The sequence below is a fragment of the Barbatula barbatula genome (genome assembly GCF_947034865.1).
Source record: "Barbatula barbatula genome assembly, chromosome: 4".
NCBI lineage: Eukaryota > Metazoa > Chordata > Actinopteri > Cypriniformes > Nemacheilidae > Barbatula > Barbatula barbatula.
In genome coordinates this window covers 27,066,691-27,091,974 of record NC_136768.1, presented here as the reverse complement: position 1 = coordinate 27,091,974, position 25,284 = coordinate 27,066,691, and the positions used below count along the sequence as shown (strand labels likewise).

Here is a 25,284-nt window from a genome sequence, read left to right as displayed (position 1 = left end):
AGAGTGTTTGTGTGTTTATCAAGCTGATCAAAACAACTTCTGTATGCAACACTGAACAAGTCTCTGAATGACCTTCATTTCACACAAATCATGTTTCACACGTGTTTTAAATATTCAGAAAACGAGAATAATTCATCAAACTTTACACGAATAAATCACAAGGAATTCACACGAGGCTTTCCTCCAGAGATCGATGCTGGTCGTGTTTTGAATCTAACACTGAATCAATAAAGCCTTCAGTGTCGTGTAGTTGAGTCTCTGAATAAAGCTCTGGATCTCTGCTGTGTGTTCTCGCTGTTTTCACTCCGTCAAATGATCTTTAAACTCTGATTTTCATTGTAAATGTCACGAGAGAAAACACAAGAGTTTGCGGCTCACAGAGGCGCGCGGGCACAGAGCAGGTCGAGCTGAGTCTATCTGGTTCTCATGTGGTGTATAAGAGCGCAGCGCCGCTCAGTCCTCCCGCATTACTGATCTCTGATCCGACTACAGAAATGGCAGAAACCGCTCCAGCAGCCCCGCCGGCGAAAGCGCCGAAGAAGAAATCCGCAGCCAAACCCAAGAAAGCGGGTCCAGGCGCGGCTGAACTGATCGTTAAAGCCGTGTCGGCCTCCAAGGAGAGAAGCGGCGTGTCTCTGGCCGCCCTGAAGAAAGCTCTCGCCGCCGGAGGATACGATGTGGAGAAGAACAACTCCCGCGTCAAGCTCGCCATCAAGGGCCTCGTGACCAAAGGCACACTGGTCCAGACTAAAGGCACCGGCGCTTCAGGATCATTCAAGCTGAACAAGAAACCAGCAGAGACCAAGAAACCAGCAAAGAAAGCCGCTCCTAAAGCGAAGAAGCCCGCCGCAGTGAAGAAACCCGCCGCTGCCAAGAAACCCAAGACTGCAGCGGCAAAGAAGACAGCCGTTAAGAAATCTCCGAAGAAGGCGAAACCGGCCGCCGCCAAACCAGCAGCTAAGAAGGCAACAAAGAGCCCCAAGAAGGCAACAAAGAGTCCAAAGAAGGCAACTAAGAGCCCTAAGAAAGCGAAGAAGCCCGCAGCCCCGAAGAAGACCGCCAAGAGCCCGAAGAAAGCCAAGGCTGCTGCCAAAACTGCAAAGCCTAAAAGGGTCGCTCCTAAAAAGAAGTGAATGCATTACTGGTGTTGATATAAACAAACGGCTCTTTTAAGAGCCACCCAACCCCTCATGAAAGAGCGACTTTGTCGACTAATTTTGCTGATGGATTTGATCATTACAGTCGGTTGTGGTGTTGGCGGTCATAACTAAGCTGTGATGTTGAAAATCAAGCATTCCTATAAGATAATTGTTTTAAATTAGAATGTAAAAAGCAGTTTAAATGTATGTAATTCTTTACACATACCAATTGATTACTCTGTGTAACAACTATAGAGATATATTATTGTTTTCATTTAGGAGACGTGTAATATAAAAGCCCGTTTACACAGACCTGTTGCCAAACTTTTGTGTGAACGCGTATTCCGCAGTGCGCCCCCGACAGCATCTGTGAGGCGGGCAGAAAGAGGGGTTGGGCTCTGCGTTTGGAGGGAAGTTGACTGATTGGTTTAGCAGTTTAAACGGCTCCAACCAATAGCTGACTGACAGAAGGGATTAAAAATGGACAACTGCAGCACTTTTCTTCTCAGTTGTTATCAGACAGTCGATCTTTACAGCAGAAAATGAGCGGAAGAGGCAAAACCGGCGGTAAAGCGAGAGCTAAGGCCAAGACTCGCTCATCCAGGGCAGGTCTCCAGTTCCCCGTGGGTCGTGTTCACAGGCTTCTCCGTAAAGGCAACTACGCGGTGCGCGTCGGTGCCGGTGCTCCGGTGTATCTGGCCGCCGTGCTCGAGTACCTGACCGCCGAGATCCTCGAGTTGGCAGGAAACGCCGCTCGCGACAACAAGAAGACCCGCATCATCCCCCGTCACCTGCAGCTGGCGGTGCGCAACGACGAGGAGCTGAACAAGCTTCTGGGTAAAGTGACCATCGCTCAGGGCGGCGTGCTGCCCAACATCCAGGCCGTGCTGCTGCCCAAGAAGACCGAGAAGCCCGCGAAGTCAAAGTAAACGGGCGGGAAATCGTCTCCTGTAAACCCAAAGGCTCTTTTAAGAGCCACACACTTACTCGACTGGAGAGCGAAGCGATTTCAGTCTTGTGTTCCTGGTTTATTATAAACTAAAATGCGCCTTATGATGTAGGTTCATTGAGCACGTATTTGAGAAACTCTTCTGAGAGTGAACTTGTGTTCGGTTACATGATGAACAGATGCTTAAGATAAAAGCGACTGAAGGGGAGTTTGTCATAGTTGTAGTTTACCGATCCTTGTACAACAGTAAAAGAAGAGTTTTGCCCTTTAGTCAGAGAATATTTTTATTCTACATAGTGATCCGAATACAATATATTTTGTAGGCGATAACCTTTATATCGTTGCAAGTTGCACATTTCAGATCCGATGAAATGACACGAATACAAAATAGAAATAAAGATAAATGATGGGATGATTTAATGATGTGATGGATTTGCTTTGTGTTTCGCGAACGGAATTGTGAGCTGAACAAAGGATGCGCAACGTCCCGCCAATTTCATTTGAATGCTAATTTCGCGGCCATTGGCCATTTAACGGGCCTACGTAACCTATAAGCCAATCACATGTCTCCGTGCCGTGACGTCTTGCGCTTGCTAAGCCTTTAAAAACAGGCGCCGTGAAACGTAGATTTATTTCGTACAGAACGTAGAAGAGACCGCAGCGATGGCAAGAACCAAGCAGACAGCTCGTAAATCCACCGGCGGCAAAGCACCGAGGAAGCAGCTCGCCACTAAAGCCGCCCGTAAGAGCGCACCGGCCACAGGCGGCGTGAAGAAGCCTCATCGTTACAGGCCCGGCACCGTTGCACTGAGAGAGATCCGCCGCTACCAGAAGTCCACCGAGCTGCTGATCCGCAAACTGCCTTTCCAGCGTCTGGTGAGAGAGATCGCTCAGGACTTCAAGACGGATCTGCGCTTCCAGAGCTCCGCCGTCATGGCTCTGCAGGAGGCCAGCGAGGCTTATCTGGTCGGTCTGTTCGAGGACACGAACCTGTGCGCCATCCACGCCAAGAGAGTGACCATCATGCCCAAAGACATCCAGCTGGCGCGTCGCATCCGCGGAGAGCGCGCTTAAGTCCCGCGTCTTCGACCATAACACAAAGGCTCTTTTAAGAGCCACCACATCCACTGAATGACGTGATTTCCAGATTTTTTAAACAAACATAAATAGCAACGCAACATGAGCCAGTGATTAATATTTTTGTCGTAATTAATGATGAAAATAATCTTATCAGTGGAGTTTTCCCGTGTTTAGTTCATCCATTAATCGGCGATAAATCCTCTTTAAGGGCGAATGATCACATGTAAACTTTACTTCCTCACATGCTGAACATATAATTATCATTTTCATATAAAGAGCTTAAAGTTCTGTTATTTACTAAACCACATGTCATTTAAAACCTATTTACAAACAAAAATAACTATTTGTAGGAAAGTAAGAAATGTTCAGATATTTAGAAGAATTTAGGAAAACAAACATTTCTGAGGCTCTTTTGAATCATTGAATTGTTCCTCTTATGGCAGTGAATGATGACGTCACAGAATTTAAAATAGTTAACATTCTTTCAATGATCTTTATCTGAAGAAATACATTTAAACTGAAGTGACATGAGGCTGAATAAATGATAAGTTTTATATTTCAAAATCACTTTAAGTTTATTAGAAAATCTTCATCTTTGTGCTTTTTGTAAATTACAATTTAAGTCGAATTACTGAAATATGTGTAAGGGCAGAGTCGGGAAGAAAAGGGGTATGAATGACGTACGCTGGTGCCGCCCTCGTGGGCATGTTTCTCCTCGGTCCTATACGCACATGTTTAAACCCTTCGCTTATTGGTTTGTCTTCACTTTGAATTCAAGTATCTGAACATCATGTCTGGAAGAGGTAAAGGCGGTAAGGGACTCGGGAAAGGAGGCGCTAAGCGTCATCGTAAGGTTCTGCGTGACAACATCCAGGGCATCACTAAGCCCGCCATCCGTCGTCTCGCTCGCCGCGGTGGAGTGAAGCGTATTTCCGGTCTCATCTACGAGGAGACTCGCGGTGTGTTGAAGGTGTTTCTGGAGAACGTCATCCGTGACGCCGTCACCTACACAGAGCACGCCAAGAGAAAGACCGTCACCGCCATGGACGTCGTGTACGCGCTGAAGCGGCAGGGACGCACCCTGTACGGCTTCGGAGGTTAAACGTAACCCGGACTCTCATTGAAAACCCAACGGCTCTTTTAAGAGCCACCCATGACGTCATAGAAAGAGTTCACCGCTCACTATATAACATGAACCAAAGCGATGTACTTTCAGGTAAAATAAAACGCTCTTCTTAACAGCCTTTGATAAACGTTTTACTCTTGATGTTCAAAATAAGAACGTACAAAGAACATGAAGAGGTTGGACCCTATATGAAATTTCTTTTTTTAAAGTTATTGTGGTAACATAACATTGTATAAATAACAATTGCAGTTTTATAAACGATCCTTCACAAGTCCTTCCTGGTGGAACATTATTCCTAACTCAGTCCGGTCAACTACATGTCTCACAACATTCAAAACTATATAAACTCTTTTCTGTGAATACCGCTAGACATAAGAAAAACAACACCAACTCTCTCTGATCTCAACGGGTATTTTTTCTGGCTTTTATAGAAACCAGTAACTTTGCTAAATAACTAAATGTTAATGTATTCACTGGAATGCACAACAAAAAAAAGAGTGCGATATTTTGCGAGTATATTTCTCAGTAATGGACTGTAAACGCAGACATGTGTGTTTTACCGTGTAGAATATTACAATAATAACGCGCTTTAAAATGAGCCGGAAGTGAAAACAAAGGAAACAATCGCGTGGGGGGGGTTAAGTTTAAACTCGAGGCTATGGGCGGGAAACACTTTTATTGGCCCTTTCCATCCGCCCTTCTATCTTTCAGCTGACCAATAGAAACAGTTTAAGGGTTTGGCCGACGGAAACACGCAATGGGAGCGCGCACGCAAGTTACGCTGAACATTTGCATGCTGGAGTGTATAAATACCCCCGCGCGGTGACTCTCGGTTATTCTTCGTCTATTCTTCATCATGCCTGAACCCGCCAAGCCCGCGCCCAAGAAGGGATCCAAGAAGGCCGTCACCAAGACCGCCGTGAAGGGAGGAAAGAAGCGCAGAAAGTCCAGGAAGGAGAGTTACGCCATCTACGTGTACAAAGTCCTCAAGCAGGTCCACCCCGACACCGGCATCTCTTCCAAGGCGATGGGCATCATGAACTCTTTCGTCAACGACATCTTCGAGCGCATCGCCGGCGAGTCTTCTCGTCTCGCGCACTACAACAAGCGCTCCACCATCACGTCCAGAGAGATCCAGACCGCCGTGCGTCTGCTGCTGCCCGGTGAGCTCGCCAAACACGCCGTGTCCGAGGGCACCAAAGCCGTCACCAAGTACACCAGCTCCAAGTAAAGCGACGCGTATCAAGCGTTTATCCACCCAAAGGCTCTTTTAAGAGCCACCCACTGTTTCGACGTAAAGAGCTTATGTGTCAACATTATTTTAACGCGTATGGAGTTGCGTTGTACCCGCTTCAGGGATGGGGAGCCAGTAGTGACGTGAATTAATTTTGCCGGATCCGTAGAAAGATTAAGCTTTTTTAAGAGCCGGCCACTGTTTCGATGTAAAGAGATTCTCTTGTGAAGTTAAATATATGTTCGCACCGCTTCATGCGGTGTAACCAACTGATTTATGAAGGTGTCGGGTAAGTGAAGTCTTGTCTCGTGTTTGTCGTAGAAGGTGGCGGTATAGTGACGGTTAATCATCGGAGTGAGCTCTTAATCTGCTTTTTATAATCACATGCACATTGATTTACACAGAGAAAGCGCTTTTTTCACCGCGCTCTCGTGTTTGATCTTCCTACAAAACCAAATACGGTTGAAATGCTTTCTTGTTTAGTTTCTTATTGGGTATCAAGGAGATTTTGAACAGTTAAAGGGTTTGCATTTAATTTGACTCCGACATCAAGAATCAGTGTATGAATCTCAACAAATGAACCGCTTACTGCCGCAATGCATGAGTGTTGTACTTTCGATGTTACCCAGAATGCATTGCGTTTATCTTAGGAGGTAATAGTGCACAAGGTGGGCATTTTCTGCCTACTGTTTTATGAAGACCGATGTTTCAGACATATTATTCGGTCACCTACTGCTTTTTGTCTACTATATAGTATGACAGTATGCGATTCAGCGTATGCTTTTGGACGCTAAATCATTCAGATGCTTTGGGAGGACGGGCAGTTCCCACTTTATTGAACAGTGAAATTGTTTTATTTTATCAAACATGTTAACTCAAGTTTATAGTGTTTTCATTAGCAAGGGGGTGATTAGAGTGAGCTTTTCTGTCGGATAATATGACCCCTGTCGGGTGGTTAGATCCAGACTTATTCATCGTGGCATTAATGTTTGTAGGCTTTGGCCTCTGTAATGCTTCTCTTCAGGTTGGAACTGGATGTGCTGTACAATTCAACATTTCCAGATCTAATGGTTGAGTCACGGTCTCCCTTTTGGAGCTTGAAAACACTTGATATATGTAAGTATGTCTTGTTAGACAGACATCGTCTCAGTATTACATAGTGGGCGTTAACATAACACTGTTGTGTTTCAGTTATGATTGTAAACAGCTTCCGTGATAAGACAACAAGACGCTGATTCTCGATGTCACACTTCCTTCAGACGACTGTAATATGGTGACAGTTATTGTTGCCGCCGCTTTATGGTTTCAGTGGTTTGCCTCGCTTCATCACCTGAACTTTGTTCGCCTATAAATATAAACACTCCCATATATCATCAGCATGTCTCATTCACTTCTTGGTATATTTGAAAGACTTCTTTATTATCTGCATAAGTGTTTTGGATTGCTACTGCACACATCTGCCAGTTAAAGTTGTAAGAAATGGTACAACATCTGAATTAAGTTCCCTTGAATGTTGCCTGTTATTTTACATTTGAATCATTATTATTTTAAGAACCAGGTACATTTTACATGCAAGTACCAACATGGAATTACTGTAACTGCACTCGGTCACGTTATTGAAATGTTTCCGTTATCTAAAACATGTTTTCATCTTAAAGTGTGTGCTTGATTTTGAAATGTTTATTGTTTGTTTGTTTAAGTGTAGAAGGTACATCAACAGGTTTGCAATGGAAAAGCATTATGTATTGTATAAACTTCATATTACGTGAACTGTATTTACAGAAAGAACCACACATTAGGATATCAAACAATCAACCGTATCAATAAATGACATAAAGAGGACTGGAATATAATAAGACAAGTGAATTTGAACATTCAAGGGTTAACCACAGAAGCCCGACCCTCGTGCCGCCCATGTGTTCTGTATGTGAAGCTTTTCACACAGCGGCCTGATGTGACTTCTCGCTGAATTTGTGTGAAGTGTAGTTGTTCTCAGCTAAGAAGATGGCAAGCGTTGTGAGGTGCTGTGTACTGTTGTTGAGCATCTGTTTCAGTCGCCTCTCATCACTAGCATCATTTGACACAGGTATGAACAGCCTTTATAACTTATTAATGTTAATGTTACAACTTACTTTAACATTTAAGTTAAAACCTACCGTTTACTTTTTTAGACAATTTAAGACCTAAGGTCGTGTCCCATGTTGTTAGGAGCACATATAGGTCAGAACAAGTCACTATTGCACCTTAATGTATTGAAGATCTGTGAAGATCAAATCTTATTATTGTCTTCTTCATGCAGTTATGGTGTTAAAGGGAGATCATGGGAAGAACATCAACATCCAATGTGCTACTGACAAGACTCCTCAGGATGGCGTGTACATGAAAAGGAAGAAACTAAATGTATCAGAACAACAGAAAATCTTCTACTATTACAAGGATGGCACTTTTACTGATAAAAGAAATGACAAAGTGACTTTACATGAAAACCATTTCCCCAAACTCACTGCCACCCTCAAGAATCTAACTGTGGCAGACATTGGACTCTACTGGTGTGAATTTAATTTAGAAGAAAAGAAGACCAATAGCAGCGTCACATTTCTATGGGTGACGGGTAAGTGCATGTTTAATACATTATACACATGTTTATTATTATTAGTGTAAAGCATCATGAGTTCATTATAGAATGTTGTTTGTGTCTGACAAGGATTTGACCTAAACTGAATAAAACAACTATGAACACTTATATCCAGAGGCAAAGAGTAGGACCTTTATTTGTATTAATACAGAATATATTTGACATTGATGATATCTTCTTTTCACTCTGTTGCAGAAAAAAATGAAACTATTATTCTTCACAAAGAGAAAAATGAAACTATTCTTCACGATGAGAAAAAGTGTCAAGCTGTGACGGTTCTCTGTGTGTTGATAGCTCTGTTTGCAATAATACTTTGCATCCTTGGTTTCCTCTGTGTGAAGGTCAGTACAACCCCAAACACACACAATGAAATATCAAAAACTAGCATAAAACAAAACGCATCTGAAGTCCAGTTGTGTTGAAATCTTACTGTAATAAACTTACACACGGGATGGTTTTATACTGTTTTTCACATGTATACTCTGTGTCTTTAGTCAATAGGACATGATTCCTCACTTATGGCTTCCAGATATTGTTAAACATTTCTGTGTGAAAATCCAAAACTTTAAAGTTTTAAAGTTGAGCTTTAGAGTTAAACTGGTTTTTGCAGGTTTGAAGACTCTAAGACAGTGGTTCTCAAACTGGGGGGGCAAGGAGGGTTCCAAGCGGGCCACAGATTTTGTGGCATTCTATGAAATCAGAAATTAGACATTTTAACCAAAATGATTTGTGTTTCAGCATTGTATAACTGAATATGTTTTTGGTTTAATTTAAATTTAAAGTTTAAGATTTTAAGTCTTTATTTATGGGGGCCGCAAAGCAATGCACTCTACACAAAAGTGGTCTTACAACAAAAAATCACTAAGAAACTATTGTTTTCAAAGTAGAGTACTTTGACCGTAGATAAAAAAACAGTAGTTACTGCATAATGTGGAGCGCTAGCCTGTCACATCATATGCTGCGTTTTCTCTTCATTTACCCATGAAGACTTTCACAAGTACACTTTCTTCCGTTTAAAGCAAAGGTCAGAACCCTCACATACACTTTTGTCATTTTCAGATGAAAAGAAGTCTGTCTGACACTCCATCAAAAAAGCCTCCAGACTCTTCAATTTATGAAGAAATGACCAGAAACAGACTGGGTACTACATCCACATTAATAAACCCTGAGTACCAACCTGCCAAGCCATTCTCACAAACACCTGCGTTTCATGAGGGTTTGTAATGAAACTTCCTTAAGCTCATGCAGAGATAGTGTTTGTCTTACATGAATGAGATCAAAAGATTGAAATGTGTTCATTGAAAATCCAAAGTGCTAAATGACCAAATGTAAAATGTGTTGAGACAACAGAAAAAGTCACTTATTCCTATCAGTGCAGATTTCATTCACTCTAAAGAAAATTATAGTGGCTCAACTTAAAAAAATTAAGGTAACAATTTGCATGGACTTTTTTAAGTAGTTCCAACTCAGCCATTATCGAGTACATTCCGTGATTCTTTTATAGTCAGACTAACTCTATTATTTAAGTACAACCAACATGACTAACAAACTTAATTAAAGTAAATCTACTTACATTTCCTGAAAATGTTTAGGTAATATTTAGTTCTCAAATTATTTAATTTAGGCCATTTTAACTTATTCAATTTGCTTCCATTCTACTCAGAAATGTCCATGCAAATTGCTACCTTAACCTTCTGTTAGTAACTTAATTCACTTTAGCCAGAATAAAATACACATAGCAACTTCTTTTTTTATGATCAAACATTTTATTGTAACAGCAAAGTAAATTCATAAACTATATTATTATATAACTTAAACACAATAAACATGCCTGCTTAGACAAAACATTAATACATTCACACCCAAATCAGTTTTAATGGGGAACTTCGGTATTTTTCAACCTGGGCCCAATTTCCCCATGTGTGTGTGTGTACCAGACTGATGGGTAGAAGAATATATTTAATTAATTCAGTTTTGAGGGAGAGCACATCAGCCGGTGGCCACAAAATGAGCTAAAACGTAGTTCTACGAGGCAAATACCGTCAAATTATTCACAAATAGTGCTCTTTTTCCCCCTCTGACAGGCTCAGGTGGTTAAGTTATGATGAAAGTACTGAAAGTATTTCCCTTCACAAGTCTCCTAAGAATTACGTTTTAGCTCATTTTGCAGCTGCCGGCTGATGCGCTCTTCGTCAATACTGGACCAATTAAAGATGTCTGTCTGCCAGTCAGTCAGTGTGCCAGTCAGTCAGTCAGTCAGTCTGCCAGTCAGTCAGTCAGTCAGTCTGCCAGTCAGTCAGTCAGTGTGCCAGTCAGTCAGTGTGCCAGTCAGTCAGTGTGCCAGTCAGTCAGTCAGTCTGCCAGTCAGTCAGTCAGTGTGCCAGTCAGTCTGCCAGTCAGTCAGTCAGTGTGCCAGTCAGTCAGTCAGTCAGTGTGCCAGTCTGACCGACCGACCGACAGACAGGGTTGAAAAATACAGAAGTTCCCCTTTAATCAAAATAAAGTGCGTGGGAGCTTCTAAGTCAAATACTTGCAGGCTTTTACAAGGAAGTTGCCCTTACAAAGAGGAACATGCAAATTATTAACGTTAAGTTTGGAGGACCAATCCCCTGAATCCAATGCTTCATTCTCTGTGCATGTTAAAGAATACAATAAAAAGAAACACCATATACCACGTGAAAAGGAATACATAAATTAAATGTTGCTTGGAAAAATAAATAAAAAACAGCTATATATATTCAACATGGCGAATATAGAGGCATGTTTTCCAAGGGACTTGGTAAATAGTGTTTGATATATATTAACACTGGCAACACTTGGCATTGTAAGTAGGTGTAAGTGCCAACTATCAACAGTACAGGTGCTGTTTTTTGCACAACAAAACTTTACAAAACATAACAGTGCAACATATCCTGTTGAATTTGAGGACAGTCTAATTCTTCACATTTTAGCACAGCAGTTTACTTTTTAAAGACATTACCTTTGGACTGGCTTTCAGCCCATCCAGCTCAAGGAATATCTTTTGAAATACCTCAAAAGTATTTTTCAGTTCTTTTGGGTAACTGAGGTTGAGTCCGTACATCAGCCCCATTAGCAAGGCACAGGCTCTGGGTACGTCCAGGTCTTGCAGGACTTCTGTTCCCTCAATGAAGATCCTCGCACTGGTTGGATCAGACATGGTGGCACCTCTGGATATGACAATCTTCATCACTTCATTGACAATATCCCCACCATCCTAGCATAAGTAGGTCAGAATGAATGTCAGTGTTTTAGTCATCATATTTAAAATCAAGAGTAACTCTAAGTACAGTGTGTCTGAACTTTAATGTCTGAGTTACCTACCAACTGCTCTTTGAAGAGATCCTCCTCATTTTCTCTGAGATACACCATTAAGCCACGGATAGCAACCTCTCTCCTTTTTTCCACAGAGTCATCCTGTGAATAAGAAACAAATATGCTAAACTGCTCCTCTATGAATTTGGGCTTTTAATAATTACATCCCTAGGAAAAAAGACCAAAGAACAAGGTTTTTAAGACTTGGACTGTACAAATTACCAATCTGTATTGTTTTAATTCAAATAAAATAATGAATTGATCATTATAAAAAAGCCTCATAAATATTAAATCTGTTATGTATTATGTTAACAAGTATACATTATTCTGTTTACTTGCTCTGTTGCAATGATGCACGTATTGAATGATGAGCAATTATGAAATGTTAAGGCTTTTGAATTCAACTTTGTTATTACATTTAATCTTGTTCTCTTTAACTATTCATTTAGTTTTCGTTGTAATTGATATTTTTTCTTCTTAGCAACTTCAGAGCAGAGATATATTATTTCCTTATAGGTGTTAGGGTTGCTGCTGTTTAATACATCCAGCAGACAAGGTTTCGTGTGAAATTGTGTTTCTGTCAAATTTCTCAAAAAGTCCAATATTCACTCTCCAGTGAAAGTGAACCAACACATCACCCATACCAAAACATGTTTAATTCAAGATTAATTAACCAAATTAAAATTAACTATATTACATACCTCTAGCAGCATGTTTCTTATGCGCTGAATCTTCATCTTTGAAGCCCCTCCTTTTAAGGACACCATAGACATTATTTTCGGGGTGTACTGGTCCAGTTTTGCCATGAACGTTGGCTCCAGGTTAATAGTGGTGATCCTCCTGAATTCTTCATTTATCTGTATAAATATAAGACAAATGACAAAAGCACAATTTGTCAGTGTAAAAGAATGACTCAAATAGCACGTACTGTGAACCATTTTATGAAAATTATATTTACATATTTACCTGAGCTGGATCAAAAAGAGCAGGCCATCGGTCTTTTAGGTCAGTGACTGGTGGTGCTTCGTTGACAACCTCCTGCCTGCGAATGGAGAATGTCTTCGCCATTTTTTCTCTGATGATCTGACAGTTGTTCCTTTTCTTTACTTCATCAAGCAGCTCCAATCTTTCAAGTTCCAAACTTTCTTCAGTTTCTCCTTGTGGATGAGGGGGTAAAAAGTTCACCTCGGCCTTCCGTGGCTTTTTGATATTCTTTGCTGGTGCTTTCTCATGTGCTCGCTTCTTTTTGAGAGAGTTCACATCAAGCTCAGGGCATCCAAGCCCTCTCAATTTAGATCTGTAGTTGCCCATTTTATATTTTAGTCTTTGAATCCATCCGTAGCATCCGTTATATGATCCAGGTTCTTTAAGGCAAGGATGCTTCTGAATCAGCGCCTCAGCAACATCAGACAACTGTGAACTTGTTGGGTATGCAACATACAGAAATATGCTTTCAGCCAGTTTCTCAAGGACGTCAGGGAGGATTGTGGTAAAGTTGAGTTGAATTCCCTCCTTCTTGAAAACTTCATCTCCTGAGGCAAGCACAAGCTCTGTGTCATAGGCAAAGCGAGGTACTGGAAATTCAGTAGGCCAACGCTGTGAACGCTGGTTAACATGTTCAGGTGATGAAAGAATCAGTGTATCCTGCGATCCAGAAGAGCTGCTGGTAGAAGGATGGATGGAGGTCAGTGAAGTATGGGCTGAGGCTGCTGAGCTATGGATGGAGGTATCCGATGCACTTTCAATGGAACCGTCTACATCAGTAAAGGCCAGAGTAAATGTGGGAGGTTCAACAATGTGAACCACTTTAATTGTGTCCTTGTCCTTGATGTCACTAGTTGAAGTAAGAGAAAAATATTCCTCTCCAAAATCATCATCCTTATAATGCAGAGTGAAGTTCCCATCAAGCCCAAACGTCTCTCTCACAATAGACTCAAGTTCACACACAGTCTCAGGGATTCCATGAGGTAAGTCCAGTTTGCGAATGTTATGGTCCTGAAGAATGATTCGGAGTTTGGCTTGTTGAGACATTGAAGCATCTACAGTAAAAGAGAAAGCACATCACTTAATTTGAGTTATAGAATAGTCACATATAAAACATACAACATTGGAGAATATTAACACTGATACTTACCCAAGATCTTGGGTAATTATCAATCACCTTTGCAACATTAACTAGCATGCAGAAAGGTACTATGGTGCTGATTATATCTGCAAAAGATTTGCTTTTACATTACATTGGGACATCTCTAAATCAACAAACATCTTAAATTTGTGTCAACACGGTTTTGTACAAAAGTACACCTCTACAGATCCTACCGTAAAAGTAAAAGGCCATTTATATATCTGCTTATAATTTGACTAAATGTTTAAGACATTTATTTCTATGAAATAGCAAGAATAAGGGAACGGCCATTTTTCAGTTTCTTAATGTTTTCCACTAAAGCATAATGTTATAAAAGTAAAACTACAAAGAAGAGGAGATCCCTGTGGCTAAAACTATGACAACTGTGACAACATCTCACCAACTCTGAATTATATGGAGGTCATATTTACAACTACTCAGATTATAGATTTGTATCTGCATATTAGCAGAGGCAACCCAGGCTACTGTCAAAGCAAGAAACTAGTATTGCCAAATGGCTGATTATAGATTTCACATCATCGCATTTTGAACTGTAAAAAAAAAACTTGAAAGCAATACAAGGTAGACATTTTAGCCAGCAAAAATGAAGCTATAGCGTATCAGAGGAGTTGTACATTTAAGCAAATTTCTCTCTGTTCGAAAAGGCCTTCCAGCATAAAGTGAAAAGGTGGGTAAATTCCAAGCAGGTGTCAAGTTGTAAAGACCACTTTGCCATCTATGGTACATAAATGTAGCGCTTCTGTGTCACCATGCGCTTTCCTGCAACAATGTATGCTGCCATTGGGAAGATGTCAGACAACTCACTTGGCTCAATTACTTTAACACTTTGTGTGTTTTCAAGCTGATAGCTTCTAAGATGTTCAATATACCATGCATTTAAACATTTCACAATGAAGCCAACCTTCCCATTCACAACAGCTATCTGAATCAACTCCACAAAATCTGGAAGACCACCTGTTGAACCATGTGCCAAGATCATTCCAGTTGAGTAACTTGTGCCACTGTAACAAACTGTGTTTGCCATCTGGACACATAACACACCGGGGAATTTGGTTTCCAGTGCGTTCTTAATGTCTTCCCTCAGCACACTCAAATCCACTGTTGACAGTTTTGTTACCTGTAGAGATGGTTCAACAATCTTACTGGAATGTAGATGGTATGCAACCATTAACTGATGCTTCACTGCAAGAGACAACAGAATGTTTCGGAAACTGTGGGTATGCCTGACCACACGCTTAAAAAAGCTGTGTTTAGCTTCAAAGCGCATAGTCCACAAAGACACAAGTGGACCAAAGGCCTTTATCAGCTGTGGGTAGTGTTCTAGAAGATGATGCTTCGGAATAAGTCGTTCCTGAGGGAAAGCCTCCAGGAACCTGTGCCGATGCTCAGAAATCTTGCTGTCAAGGAAACAAATGGTGAAGTCTGTATGAACAGAAGAAAGGACTTGTTCAACAATGTCCTTAAGGTTAAGAAGGACTTGCCATGTGGGTTCACTCTCTGGTATTCTTTCTCCGACTATCAGGGGAAGGAGGCGAAGCAGAGCCCAATTTTCATGGGCATTCCCACCAACAGTTTTTTTTGCAGCAAAAGTCAATGGAACTGGTTGTGGTGCATCAGATTTATCTGTCCATTTGTATGGGAACTCTTTAATTAATGTATTTAGTTCATCAAGTGTGAAATACTTCCTCTTTATTAAAGTATTTAGGCAGAGTGCTAACTCTAAAGGTACAATACCTTCAAAGAGATCATGTAGCAAATCAGGTGGGTAGCCAGATAAAACATCAAAATGTTTCAGCTTTTCAGTCAATGGACACTGTCTCTTTACCCCATAACAATGAGACACACTTTTGTCTCCCTGTGCTGTCTGAACATGCACCCTGTGCTCTTGTATTGTCCTAGGACAAAACGCTCCGGTTCTAACTTCACTTACTTGAAACTGGGATCTTTCTCCAAGACAGAACCTGCAGACATGTGTACTAGAGAAGCTCTCCACAAATCCTCCAATAGAGTGGGCACCAAGGTTATCTGCAACAACACAATACACAGTACCTTTAACTCGCATGCCTAATGAAGGAATGTAAAGTCCATCCTCTTCTAGGCTGGCAAGATCTTTTAGTAGTGGGTGTAAAACAGCACTATAGCCAAACTTTTTGATATCATCAGCCTTGCAGAGGATGGCAAGGTAGATTGATGTCAGTGAGGATCTGAGTAACGGTGGCACATTAGCAAAAACCCAATATACAGCAGTGATTTTGTGTTTTTTTCTAGAAGTGCCAAGTGGATTACATACTTCAAAATCATCCACATACAGAATAAGAGAAATAGATGGATTGTTTGCTGATAGTAATGTGTTGTTTTTAAAATGTGTGCCATCGTGAAATGACTTGTACTGAGTATCAGAACTGCTGTCTGCTTCAAAGCTGTGTGTGAGCACATCCTGAGTTTCTTTTTTCTTCAAGACCTCATGTAAGGACTTCAAAATAGGTACATATTGAAAACTTCTCTGCTCCCTGGCACTGAGTAAATACTCTACGGGTTCCACCACAGAAAAATGCTCCTTGAAATACTCTCTTCTTTTGTAGGAGGTGGCAAAAGGACCATTACTCCCCAGAGCTAATGTAATTGGGTTACCCTCACACAGGTCTGACACCATCTCTGAGATTATCAAATCGTCAACCTCACAATTATGCTTCTTTAAGCATGACTCTAAAATATTTTTTAAAATAGGACCTGAAGCTGATGAAGAAATAAAGTGCATTTCTTCCACTAACTCATCAACACACCTTTGTGGTACATTGAATATACTTTCCAATTTCAGGAGCAGGTGGGCTAAATTTTTTTCGATTAAGTTAGGCAAGTCTCCAATTTCTTGATCTTCAGGATCTTCACTCACTGCACCCTCCATATCCTCCTCAACAACAGGATCATCCCCTACATTTAAAGGATTGACCAACCTCTGCAAAAGCTCAGGCTTGAAGTCATTAAGTGAATGAGGTGTGTGTTTCCGGCTCCTATGAGAGGCAAATGTTCCATGAATGTTTGTTTTGAAAGGACAATTTTCAAAAACACAAGACACAGTTTCCTGTTTTTTTAAATGACGGCCAATGTGCTCAAAGTATTCCCTTTCTGTTGAGATAGTGTTTAGAGAACAACATGGACATTTAAAAGACAGGACATCTCTATGTGTCGCTGTCTCACAGGTTGAATGGCCTCTAGAAAGATGGGTTCGCAGACTGCCCCATGTTTTAAATGAGCAATAACACTCCCAATAAAGACACGGGAGAAATTCTCCACCATTACCATGTCTAAGTCTATAATGTTTTAAGAGATCAGTCCTTCTTGGTGTTTCAAATTTGCAAATTTTACAAATCCAATTCATTTTAACCCTCCTGTTGTCATCGGGTCAAATCTGACCCTTTTTCAAAAAGTTTCTATCAGAAATTTGGGTTTATTTTAAACAAATGTTAAAACTAAAAACGTGGATTGTTTCCTACAACGCTCTTCACAAAATAACTAATTGGTAAGTTCACTACTTTTTATTTAATTGTATAGCATGTAAAGAAAAATGTATAATAGAACATTGAAAAACGTAACAATAAACAGACAAAAATGACAAAAACGTCTGGGAAAAACGTCAGGAAAAGTGACAAAAACAGCTTTAATAAAACGTCAAAAAAGCGCAGAAAACTATTGACAGATACTTTGAAAAAAGTGTCGAAAAAGACGACCAAAACGTAATGATTTATTTTACATTTTGACCCCAAAAAGTTGCAGGTCGATGGGGAAGACGACACAAGAGTTAAAACTAAGAAATCTGCTTGCAAAAACCTGCACAGAAATGGGATTTTTTTCTTACTCCATGCTTTATCAGAATGCAAACATTAATGGCAGTTCAGTGCTAACATCGTTAAGCTACACTATCACCGCAAACAAAAGACACAAAAGACTGCTCTGAAGCATGGTGCTCTTAAGACCCTAGCTAGCTAAAAGTATGCTAGCTAACTCAACAGTCGGTGAATTAGCTTAGGACAAGCTACAACTGAAATTTTACTGTGTGAAAACAAATTCTGTATACCGGTACTGATATAGTTAGTACATGTTGCAAATGAAACAAAGAAAGATACTCACCAAGACACTTTTCTTGCTAACTCCCGTTTCTCCCGCTCGTCCTTTGTCTTACGGGCAAGTTCAGTACTGAACTCAGCTTTTGAAAGACGCTCAGTAGAATGACAAGTAGCACTAACTCAATTCTTTTCTCTTGTTAAGAAAAGGTAAAAGTGTTTATTCAAAATCGATATAAATTTAAGTTAATACACTTTTCATTATTTTCATTTTGATCTACTTCTTAAAATAAGTTATCAACTTACTAAAACATGTATATGTAACAAATTACATTTTTTATGCTGTAAAAGCTCATGATTTTAAGCTTTACTTACTGATCCCATGAATTATTTTTTAGAGTGTTGGCTTTAAACGTGTCCTGCACAATATCTAGAATACAGTATAATGTAATGCAGTCAACATTGAATCAGTCGTGCAAATATAAATATATACTGCATAAAAAGATCATGATGCTAATATACTTGAATGAGAACGATCAAAATGTCAATTTTGTTCACAGTAAAGTGTTGCGCTAAACATTGTACACGTGACGTATGAGTCAAATGTAGATATGAAAATGTCTGTAGCGCTTGTTTATGATCTTCATGTGTATTTCTCATATTGGGTTTCCACTGTCATCTTCCTGTGGGTCTCTAAACTGCGGCTGCTTTGCAAAGAAACCACTGTCATGTTTTTGGTTTGACACAAATGTCAAAATCGATTAACAATGTAACAAGACCAGTAGATTTGCTCTTACTTACAAATCCATGTTATCGCTTATTGCCACGAAAATAAAATAATCATAGTATACAAAAGTTTTGGTGTCCAAATAAAGTCATTTTCTTATCTGCAAATAAAATATGTTTAAGCGCTATAAAACAATATTATAATTCTACTTTTGTGCTTCTGTGCATGTGCACGATATACAGTAACATAAATCCATTATTCTTTTACCGAAGTGTTGTACAAAAGTGCAAATATTTCTTTATAGTGAGTCTTGTTATTCCACAACATTATGTGTCACTTGTTTTAGTAAACTTGTGAAGATGACGATGATCTACTAGCATAAGATGAAAAAGTATATGTGTGATGTTCATTTTCTCACAGCTTGAGCTCTGTGGTCTGTTTTATCTTCCTGCTCATCTTCAGCTGTGAAGCTATAATTGTTTGTCAAATGACACCAAGCTCAGGCTTGACCACAATGCTCAAACTGTGTGGAGAATGCTTGTGTGCAACTAAGCATGCATATAAAACAACCTCAAACAACTCTTGTTTAAACAAAACCTGCAGAAGCAAATGTGACTTACTTTATTGACTATAAAAGTTCAAGTTGAAAGACGCGCTAACTTGACCAGTTAAAGTAGTCCATTAGGTCATCTAAGCCATTAAGGGGTAAACCATGATTGCTCGGTCGTAATAAAAAAAATGGTGGTAACCTGTTACCATAAAGGTGCTTAATCTGTTTACATTTATTTCATTGCCATACCCTGACTGTCCAGACACTCTTTCATTTCATAAAGTTTAACGGTTTTAAATGATTAAATATTTCATTTAAATCAAATCAGTTGTTGTTTTAAGGAAAAATATTAGAGATGCAAGAGACTCAAGCTAAAGTTTCCATTTACTCTCCGTTATATAGAAATACAACTGTAATATTAAAACATATATAGATTTTTTTAAGGGTAAATTAATTTTAAATTAGAAAAAATCTCCACAATAATGTGACAACACATCATGTTGGTATACTTCTAATAGCCTGTTTGTTAAAATAATATTTTTACTGTGTACTAAATGTCAGTATCACTATTTTCATTTTGTTTATTCATATTGTTGATGATTCTGTCTCGGACAGGCTGCCTTTAAGCAGAGTATTGTCATAATCATTGTAAAAAGCAAGTTACTGATGGTCAAAAACAAACAGAATGAGTTTGCGTAAGTGTGAGCTTGAAATTATCCTTATTTGAACCTCTCTGTGTCACGTGTGGCGGGGAGAATCCAAAGAGCACGGTAAGGCATAATCCAAAAACAGCTTTTGCTAAGAAATCCAAACTGAAACAGAACCTTACGACACTAGGGACACACGTAGCATAAACAATAGCAGACCATTAAGTGAGGAAACAGACGGGCTTAAATAGGGACAACATAATCAAGGAAACAGAAACAGGCGCAGAACTAATGAACTAATAAGCAAATCAAGGACAGAAGACAAAACTGTGGGTGAATGTGACATAACTCCCCCCTCTCGCGCCTAACAACAACAAAAACCGTGGAGGGGTTGGGCACTCTGGAGGCCCGTGAAGGAAACCAGGGCAGGGAGTCTGATGGACGATGTCACCTGGAGGTTGCCGGCCGGCTCAGGATGCCTGGAGAGTGCCGGCCAGGGGAATCCTTGAAGGTGTGGTCCTCGAGAAACTCCAGAGCGGAATCCAGGAGGGGCTCTGGCGGCTGGGCAGCGGACTCTGGCAGATCCGAGAAGTTCAGCGCATAAGCTGGTCCACCAGGCTGAGCTCGGGGGTAGTGAGTTCTGGGATCTCAGGATGAGTAGCACGGGAGCAAATAAGTCCAATAGGTCGGGAACGGCTTCTTTAGAATTTTCGATGAAGGCCGATTTCTTCGTGCAGTAGGAGGTGGGAGTTGATGGGGGTTGCGTGAGCAGTAACAAAGAGACCCCCTCTTGACCCCCCTGCTCTGCATATTTTGCATCTACCTCCTGTTTAACACACCATGAACAAACTGTGCTTCTATTTAAATGGTCCATTAACATTGTTCACTGCTGACTACTCTCTGCACACAAGAAAATTGGCTGAAATTTAAGAGCACTTTAATATATTACATACGCTCCTTTCGAAATGGAGTCATGGCAGAATATACAGTGATGTTCACTTCACAGGGTGCGTACGGTCGAATTAAACAAACCTCTGAAGGGATAAGGGAAACAAAGTAAATTTGCAGAGCGGGGTGGGGGTCACAAGGACCAGGATTAAGAGCCCCTGATTGTCTAACTTTTGTGTTTATAAGGCATATACATTATTATTGTTTTTAGAAAATGACCGATCGTTTCGCTAGATAAGACCTTTACTCATCGTCTGGTATCGTTTAAAGCCCTTTGAAGCTGCAATGAAACTGTAAATTTGATCTTTAACCGTTTGGAGTCCATTGAAGTCCATTATATGGAGGAAATTCCTGGAATGTTTTCATAAAAAAGCCTTCTTCGTCTAAAGAAAAAAAAACATAAACATCTTGGATGACATGGGGGTGTGTAAATTATCATAATAATTTATTTTGAAAGTAGATTACTCGCTTCCTAGGGGAAACCTGCCGAACAAGGCTATGTAACACTGGCTCAGATGATTGCTGACTGCAGACAGACTGTTGGCCTGCAGATCTTCTACTCAGAAGCTTAATCCATAGGAGCAAATGGAGGCTCTTACAACGTTTCCAGGCCCACAGAAAGTCCCAACAGTTGCAGCTTGCAGATATGCCTCAACCAACTGGCACTACAGAGAAATCGAGAAACCAAGCAGAGATAGCAGCCACATACTGTATATGTAAAATAAGTTGGAGAAGGGGAATTTTTTTTGCCGATGATTTTCATCTTTCTCGGATTCTTTTCAAACAACCTGTCCGAACGGAGAGCATCGAGGCGTGAACAGAAATGCGAGACAGAGCAGGTAAGCTCAGGCACTGGATAAGGGGGTGCTATCATCAGGTTTTCTGAGGATCAGAGACTCCGCAGGGGACCACCTCAGCTTGAGTGGCGTCAAGACGATGGCGACCTTCCTCAAAGGCTGGATTGCTGATGGCCCCTCTTCGGATGAGTTCTGCGTGGAAAAAAAGAGACAGAGGTTAGCAATATTCAGGACTCAAAATTTGCAAGAGACATGACTGTGACAGGAGACAAACCTATCTCACACGACCCCAGTGAGGACACGCCTGACTCCTGGTACACCAGCTCGGCTTCGTTCTTGCTGGTGCTTTGAAAACCTTCGTTTGCTAGGCCTCTTGCTAACTTTGCACACAGGATCTCGCTCATCTGGCACATCAATCCTCTCCAGCACCTTTTTGAACAGCTGTCTGTGTTCCCATGCCTCCTTAATGGAGAGGTTGCCGAAATAAAATGTATCGGCCGTCCGTGTGTCATGGCACATAAACAGTGACATCTTCGACCGGTCCTCGACACTCCCGTAGTTCCTTGCCTGTAGAGAGAAGAAAAGAGGATTTGGACACAATAACCACACAAAAACGGACAGAAGCTCATTCTTAGAGGGACCCCCAGCTTACGTGGGTGGCGATGGCCGGCCAGAGGTCAGTGAACATGGGGCTTCTTGGAAGCTGCCTGGAAATAATCATTAAATTCTTGCACAGATTTTGGGTCAATGTGCAGAAAACATACTTTGCTGCAGTCCCGCAATTCTTCCTTCATGCCCAGGAAGCGCTCAAACCACTTGTACTCCTCTGTGGAGAGTGCGATTTGAGCAGGAAAGGACCTCGGGCCGGGACTCGACCTCGGGTCGCCCGGAGCAAACAACGCTATATGTCGGAGCACTTAACCATTTTCGTACATGTGCAAGTGACAAAGATACAGTGAAACAAGAGCTTATAAATTAAGTTTAGTGACTACGGGACAGATTTATGATGTTGCCACTGAAAATATGAGACACAGCAGAGGCTGTTAGTTGCTTTCGACTAACTTCAGACATACAGAGAAACTAGGTCACCGTTCCTTTTGTTTCAGTTACATCAGTTTCCTGTCATCTTCCTGTGGGTGACTTGCATCTTCCTTTCTAACCATTTAAGGTTTCAGTGACTGACAGTATTCACTGTTTAATTGTGTGATGGTTTCATTAAATAATTGTCAAAACCTTCCTATTAGTTAAACAGGAATATTTAAAAAGTTTATACATGTCAAACTTTAGCCATTTTGCTATAGGCAAGGACAATCTCTCTTCATTTCTCTTGCTCACTCACTCGTTTTCTATCATGGGGACTTGCCGTGGACTTATATTGTTGGTTACACTTAACAATAAGTTGTTATTAGTTGACACACATAAATGCTTCAGGTGCCCTTAGCTTAACTGATGCATTAACTAATGTTAACAGTGACAACGATTGATTTTTGTCATGATTCTGCGTAATCTTGTCTTGGTTTTCTGGTCTAGGGGCAGAATCATGACAGACCCACGTGTTTTATTTGATTTGATTTGATTTGATTCAATTTATTGTAATTACACACATACAAGTACAGTGCAACGAAATGTTTATGTGGAGAGAAACATATTATTGTCAATCAGGACATAATATGTGTTCTCTCCAGTCTCGTCATTGGCCCCGCCCCTCTCATTCCTAGTATTGCTTTCCTCCTGTGTCTCATTACCCACACCTGCCCATTGTTATCTCCTTTGTTAGTCTCCCTATAAAATGCCCTCTTGTCTATTGTCTTGTGCTCGTTCGTTATAGCTGTACCTGTATGCTGTTCTTGTTTCCTGCCATGTCCCCTAGTTCTCTGGTCTTGTTCGTTGTGTATGTATGGTTTCAAAGTTCCTTGTTTTAGTCCTAGTTGTTTACGTTTGCCCCCCTTGTGGAATGAGTTTGTTTTCAGTTTTTTGTATCCAGTTTAGTTAGTGTTTTCCCATCGTGGATGTTTGGTTTGTTCTTGTTATTTATTAAAGTATATCTGTTAACCCCTTCATCTGTGTCTGCCTGCACTTGGGTTCTTCCACCACGTTCCTCACCCACGTTCACGACAGAACGAACGAGCCACTACAGAACCCAGCAGGCAAGATGGAGGCAAGGCGAGCGACCCAGGCTCATCGCCTACTCCGTCTACGCCAGGGCCACTCAGATGTGTTGGAGTTTGCGGACCGTTTTTTTGAGGTGGCAGGGGAGATGGTCCACAGTGAGCAGGAACAGATGGTCCTGTTCAATGGCGGCCTCAACCAACCTCTAGCGGGGTGGGAGATGCAGATGCTGAGACCGCTGGGCTTCACTGACCTGATCAGGTATGCCATGAATCGGCCGGAGCCCAGTGTCTCAGCTCAACCCAGTCTTTCCCCCCCGCTGGCCGCCATCCCAGAGGGTCGTACCATGCAAATCGGGGTTGTGGGCCTCTCCTCACCCTCTGCAACCTCCACCTCGTCCACCGCACCACCTCCTACAGTCTCTCCACCCGCAGTCAGCCTTGGTGGCAAGAGGGGTAGGCGAGAGTCCTGGGGGTCCTCGTCAGAGGCCTCCAACCCGGAGACAGCCACGCCCTTCACCTCCTTCCTCCAGCCGACCACAAGACGGGTGGTTCGGCTGAAGAAGAAGAGGCAACGGAGGGCGGTCCCAAGTCCGGTGGTCCCATCAAGTCCGGTGGTCCCGTCAAGTCCGGTGGTCCCGTCGAGTCCTGTGGTCCCGAGTCCTGTGGTCCCAAGTCCTGTGGTCCCAAGTCTGGTGGTCCCAAGTCCGGTGGTCCCGCAGGCGCCCAGTCAATTGGCCGGTCCTGCCTTCCAGCCGGCGTCAAGTCCTGTTCCTCAGCCCGCCTTCCAGCCGGCGTCAAGCACTGTTCCTCAGCCGGCCTTCCAGCCGGCGTCAAGCCCTGTTCCTCAGCCGGCCTTCCAGCCGGCGTCAAGCCCTCTTCCTCAGCCGGCCTTCCAGCCGGCGTCAAGTCCTGTTCCTCAGCCGGCCTTCCAGCCGGCGTCAAGTCCTGTTCCTCAGCCGGCATTCCAGCCGGAGTCAAGTCCTGTTCCTCAGCCGGCCTTCCAGCCGGCGACAAGTCCTGTTCCTCAGCCGGCCTTCCAGCCGGCGTCAAGTCCTGTTCCTCAGCCGGCCTTCCAGCCGGCGTCAAGTCCTGTTCCTCAGCCGGCCTTCCAGCCGGCGTCAAGCCCTGTTCCTCAGCCGGCCTTCCAGCCGGCGTCAAGCCATGTTCCTCAGCCGGGGACTCTTAGAGCCCCTGGGACTTCGCGCTCTCGAGCGCCGCCCCCCAGGGTGTCCCCTAAGTCCCCTGGGACTCCGCGCTTCCGAGCGCCAGGGACAAATACTGTTCCCCCTTATCCCAAGTCAAGTCAAGTCAAGTCAGCTTTATTTATATAGCGCTTTTACAATTTTCATTGTTACAAAGCAGCTGTACAAGAAAAAATGACTATAAGTAAAACATAAAAGGTTATGGAATTCAAAACACAGGTCAAATATCAGACACAAAATAAATTCCTATATGCAGTGTTAATTAAATAAGACTACCAAATTCTAGCATCCCCCCCCGGCCAGGCAAAACAGTACAAAACAGTATGCAAACGGTGGCGAGGAACCCAAAACTCCATTGGAGGAGAAAAAAAACCTCGGAGGGAAACCAGGCCTAACCAGGGGATTCCAGTTCCCCTCTGGCAAAAACTGCAGCCTCTGCACAAGCTCAACAGTGCTTGCACAACAAGGCAAAAATAAAAAAATTAGATTTAAAATTGTCATTAATTTTATAGTGGCTGAAGTTTTGTAGGGACGTCACTTCCTTCGTCCAGCATTTGTCAGGTCTAGGAATGGATTGCGCCCTGCCCGCTCCGCTCTTG

General features: G+C 41.9%; 6 protein-coding genes across 6 annotated transcripts; all 6 read left to right on the top strand.

Annotated features, from left to right (window-relative positions):
- Positions 1 to 494: 494 nt before the first annotated feature.
- On the top strand, positions 495 to 1,133 carry LOC306893355 (histone H1.5-like; the record flags this gene model as incomplete). Its single annotated transcript, XM_079455141.1, has 1 exon — positions 495 to 1,133. The coding sequence occupies one exon, from the start codon at positions 495 to 497 to the stop codon at positions 1,131 to 1,133; it is 639 nt and encodes a 212-aa protein (XP_079311267.1).
- Positions 1,134 to 1,681: 548 nt separating this feature from the next.
- On the top strand, positions 1,682 to 2,068 carry LOC306893379 (histone H2A-like; the record flags this gene model as incomplete). Its single annotated transcript, XM_079455168.1, has 1 exon — positions 1,682 to 2,068. One exon carries the CDS (start codon positions 1,682 to 1,684, stop codon positions 2,066 to 2,068), a length of 387 nt encoding a protein of 128 aa, XP_079311294.1.
- A 683-nt stretch (positions 2,069 to 2,751) lies between these two features.
- Positions 2,752 to 3,162, top strand: LOC306893368 (histone H3.2; the record flags this gene model as incomplete). Its single annotated transcript, XM_079455157.1, has 1 exon — positions 2,752 to 3,162. The coding sequence occupies one exon, from the start codon at positions 2,752 to 2,754 to the stop codon at positions 3,160 to 3,162; it is 411 nt and encodes a 136-aa protein (XP_079311283.1).
- A 796-nt stretch (positions 3,163 to 3,958) lies between these two features.
- Positions 3,959 to 4,270, top strand: LOC306893414 (histone H4; the record flags this gene model as incomplete). Its single annotated transcript, XM_079455203.1, has 1 exon — positions 3,959 to 4,270. The coding sequence occupies one exon, from the start codon at positions 3,959 to 3,961 to the stop codon at positions 4,268 to 4,270; it is 312 nt and encodes a 103-aa protein (XP_079311329.1).
- An 836-nt stretch (positions 4,271 to 5,106) lies between these two features.
- LOC306893393 (histone H2B-like) lies at positions 5,107 to 5,544 on the top strand. The gene has a single exon (XM_079455182.1). The coding sequence runs from the start codon at positions 5,151 to 5,153 to the stop codon at positions 5,523 to 5,525; it is 375 nt and encodes a 124-aa protein (XP_079311308.1). The 5' UTR covers positions 5,107 to 5,150; the 3' UTR covers positions 5,526 to 5,544.
- Positions 5,545 to 7,502: 1,958 nt separating this feature from the next.
- LOC306893350 (uncharacterized protein) lies at positions 7,503 to 9,513 on the top strand. The gene is made up of 4 exons (XM_079455136.1): positions 7,503 to 7,614; positions 7,828 to 8,139; positions 8,359 to 8,504; positions 9,223 to 9,513. The coding sequence occupies exons 1-4, from the start codon at positions 7,533 to 7,535 to the stop codon at positions 9,385 to 9,387; spliced, it is 705 nt and encodes a 234-aa protein (XP_079311262.1). The 5' UTR covers positions 7,503 to 7,532; the 3' UTR covers positions 9,388 to 9,513.
- The last annotated feature ends 15,771 nt before the right edge of the window (positions 9,514 to 25,284 follow it).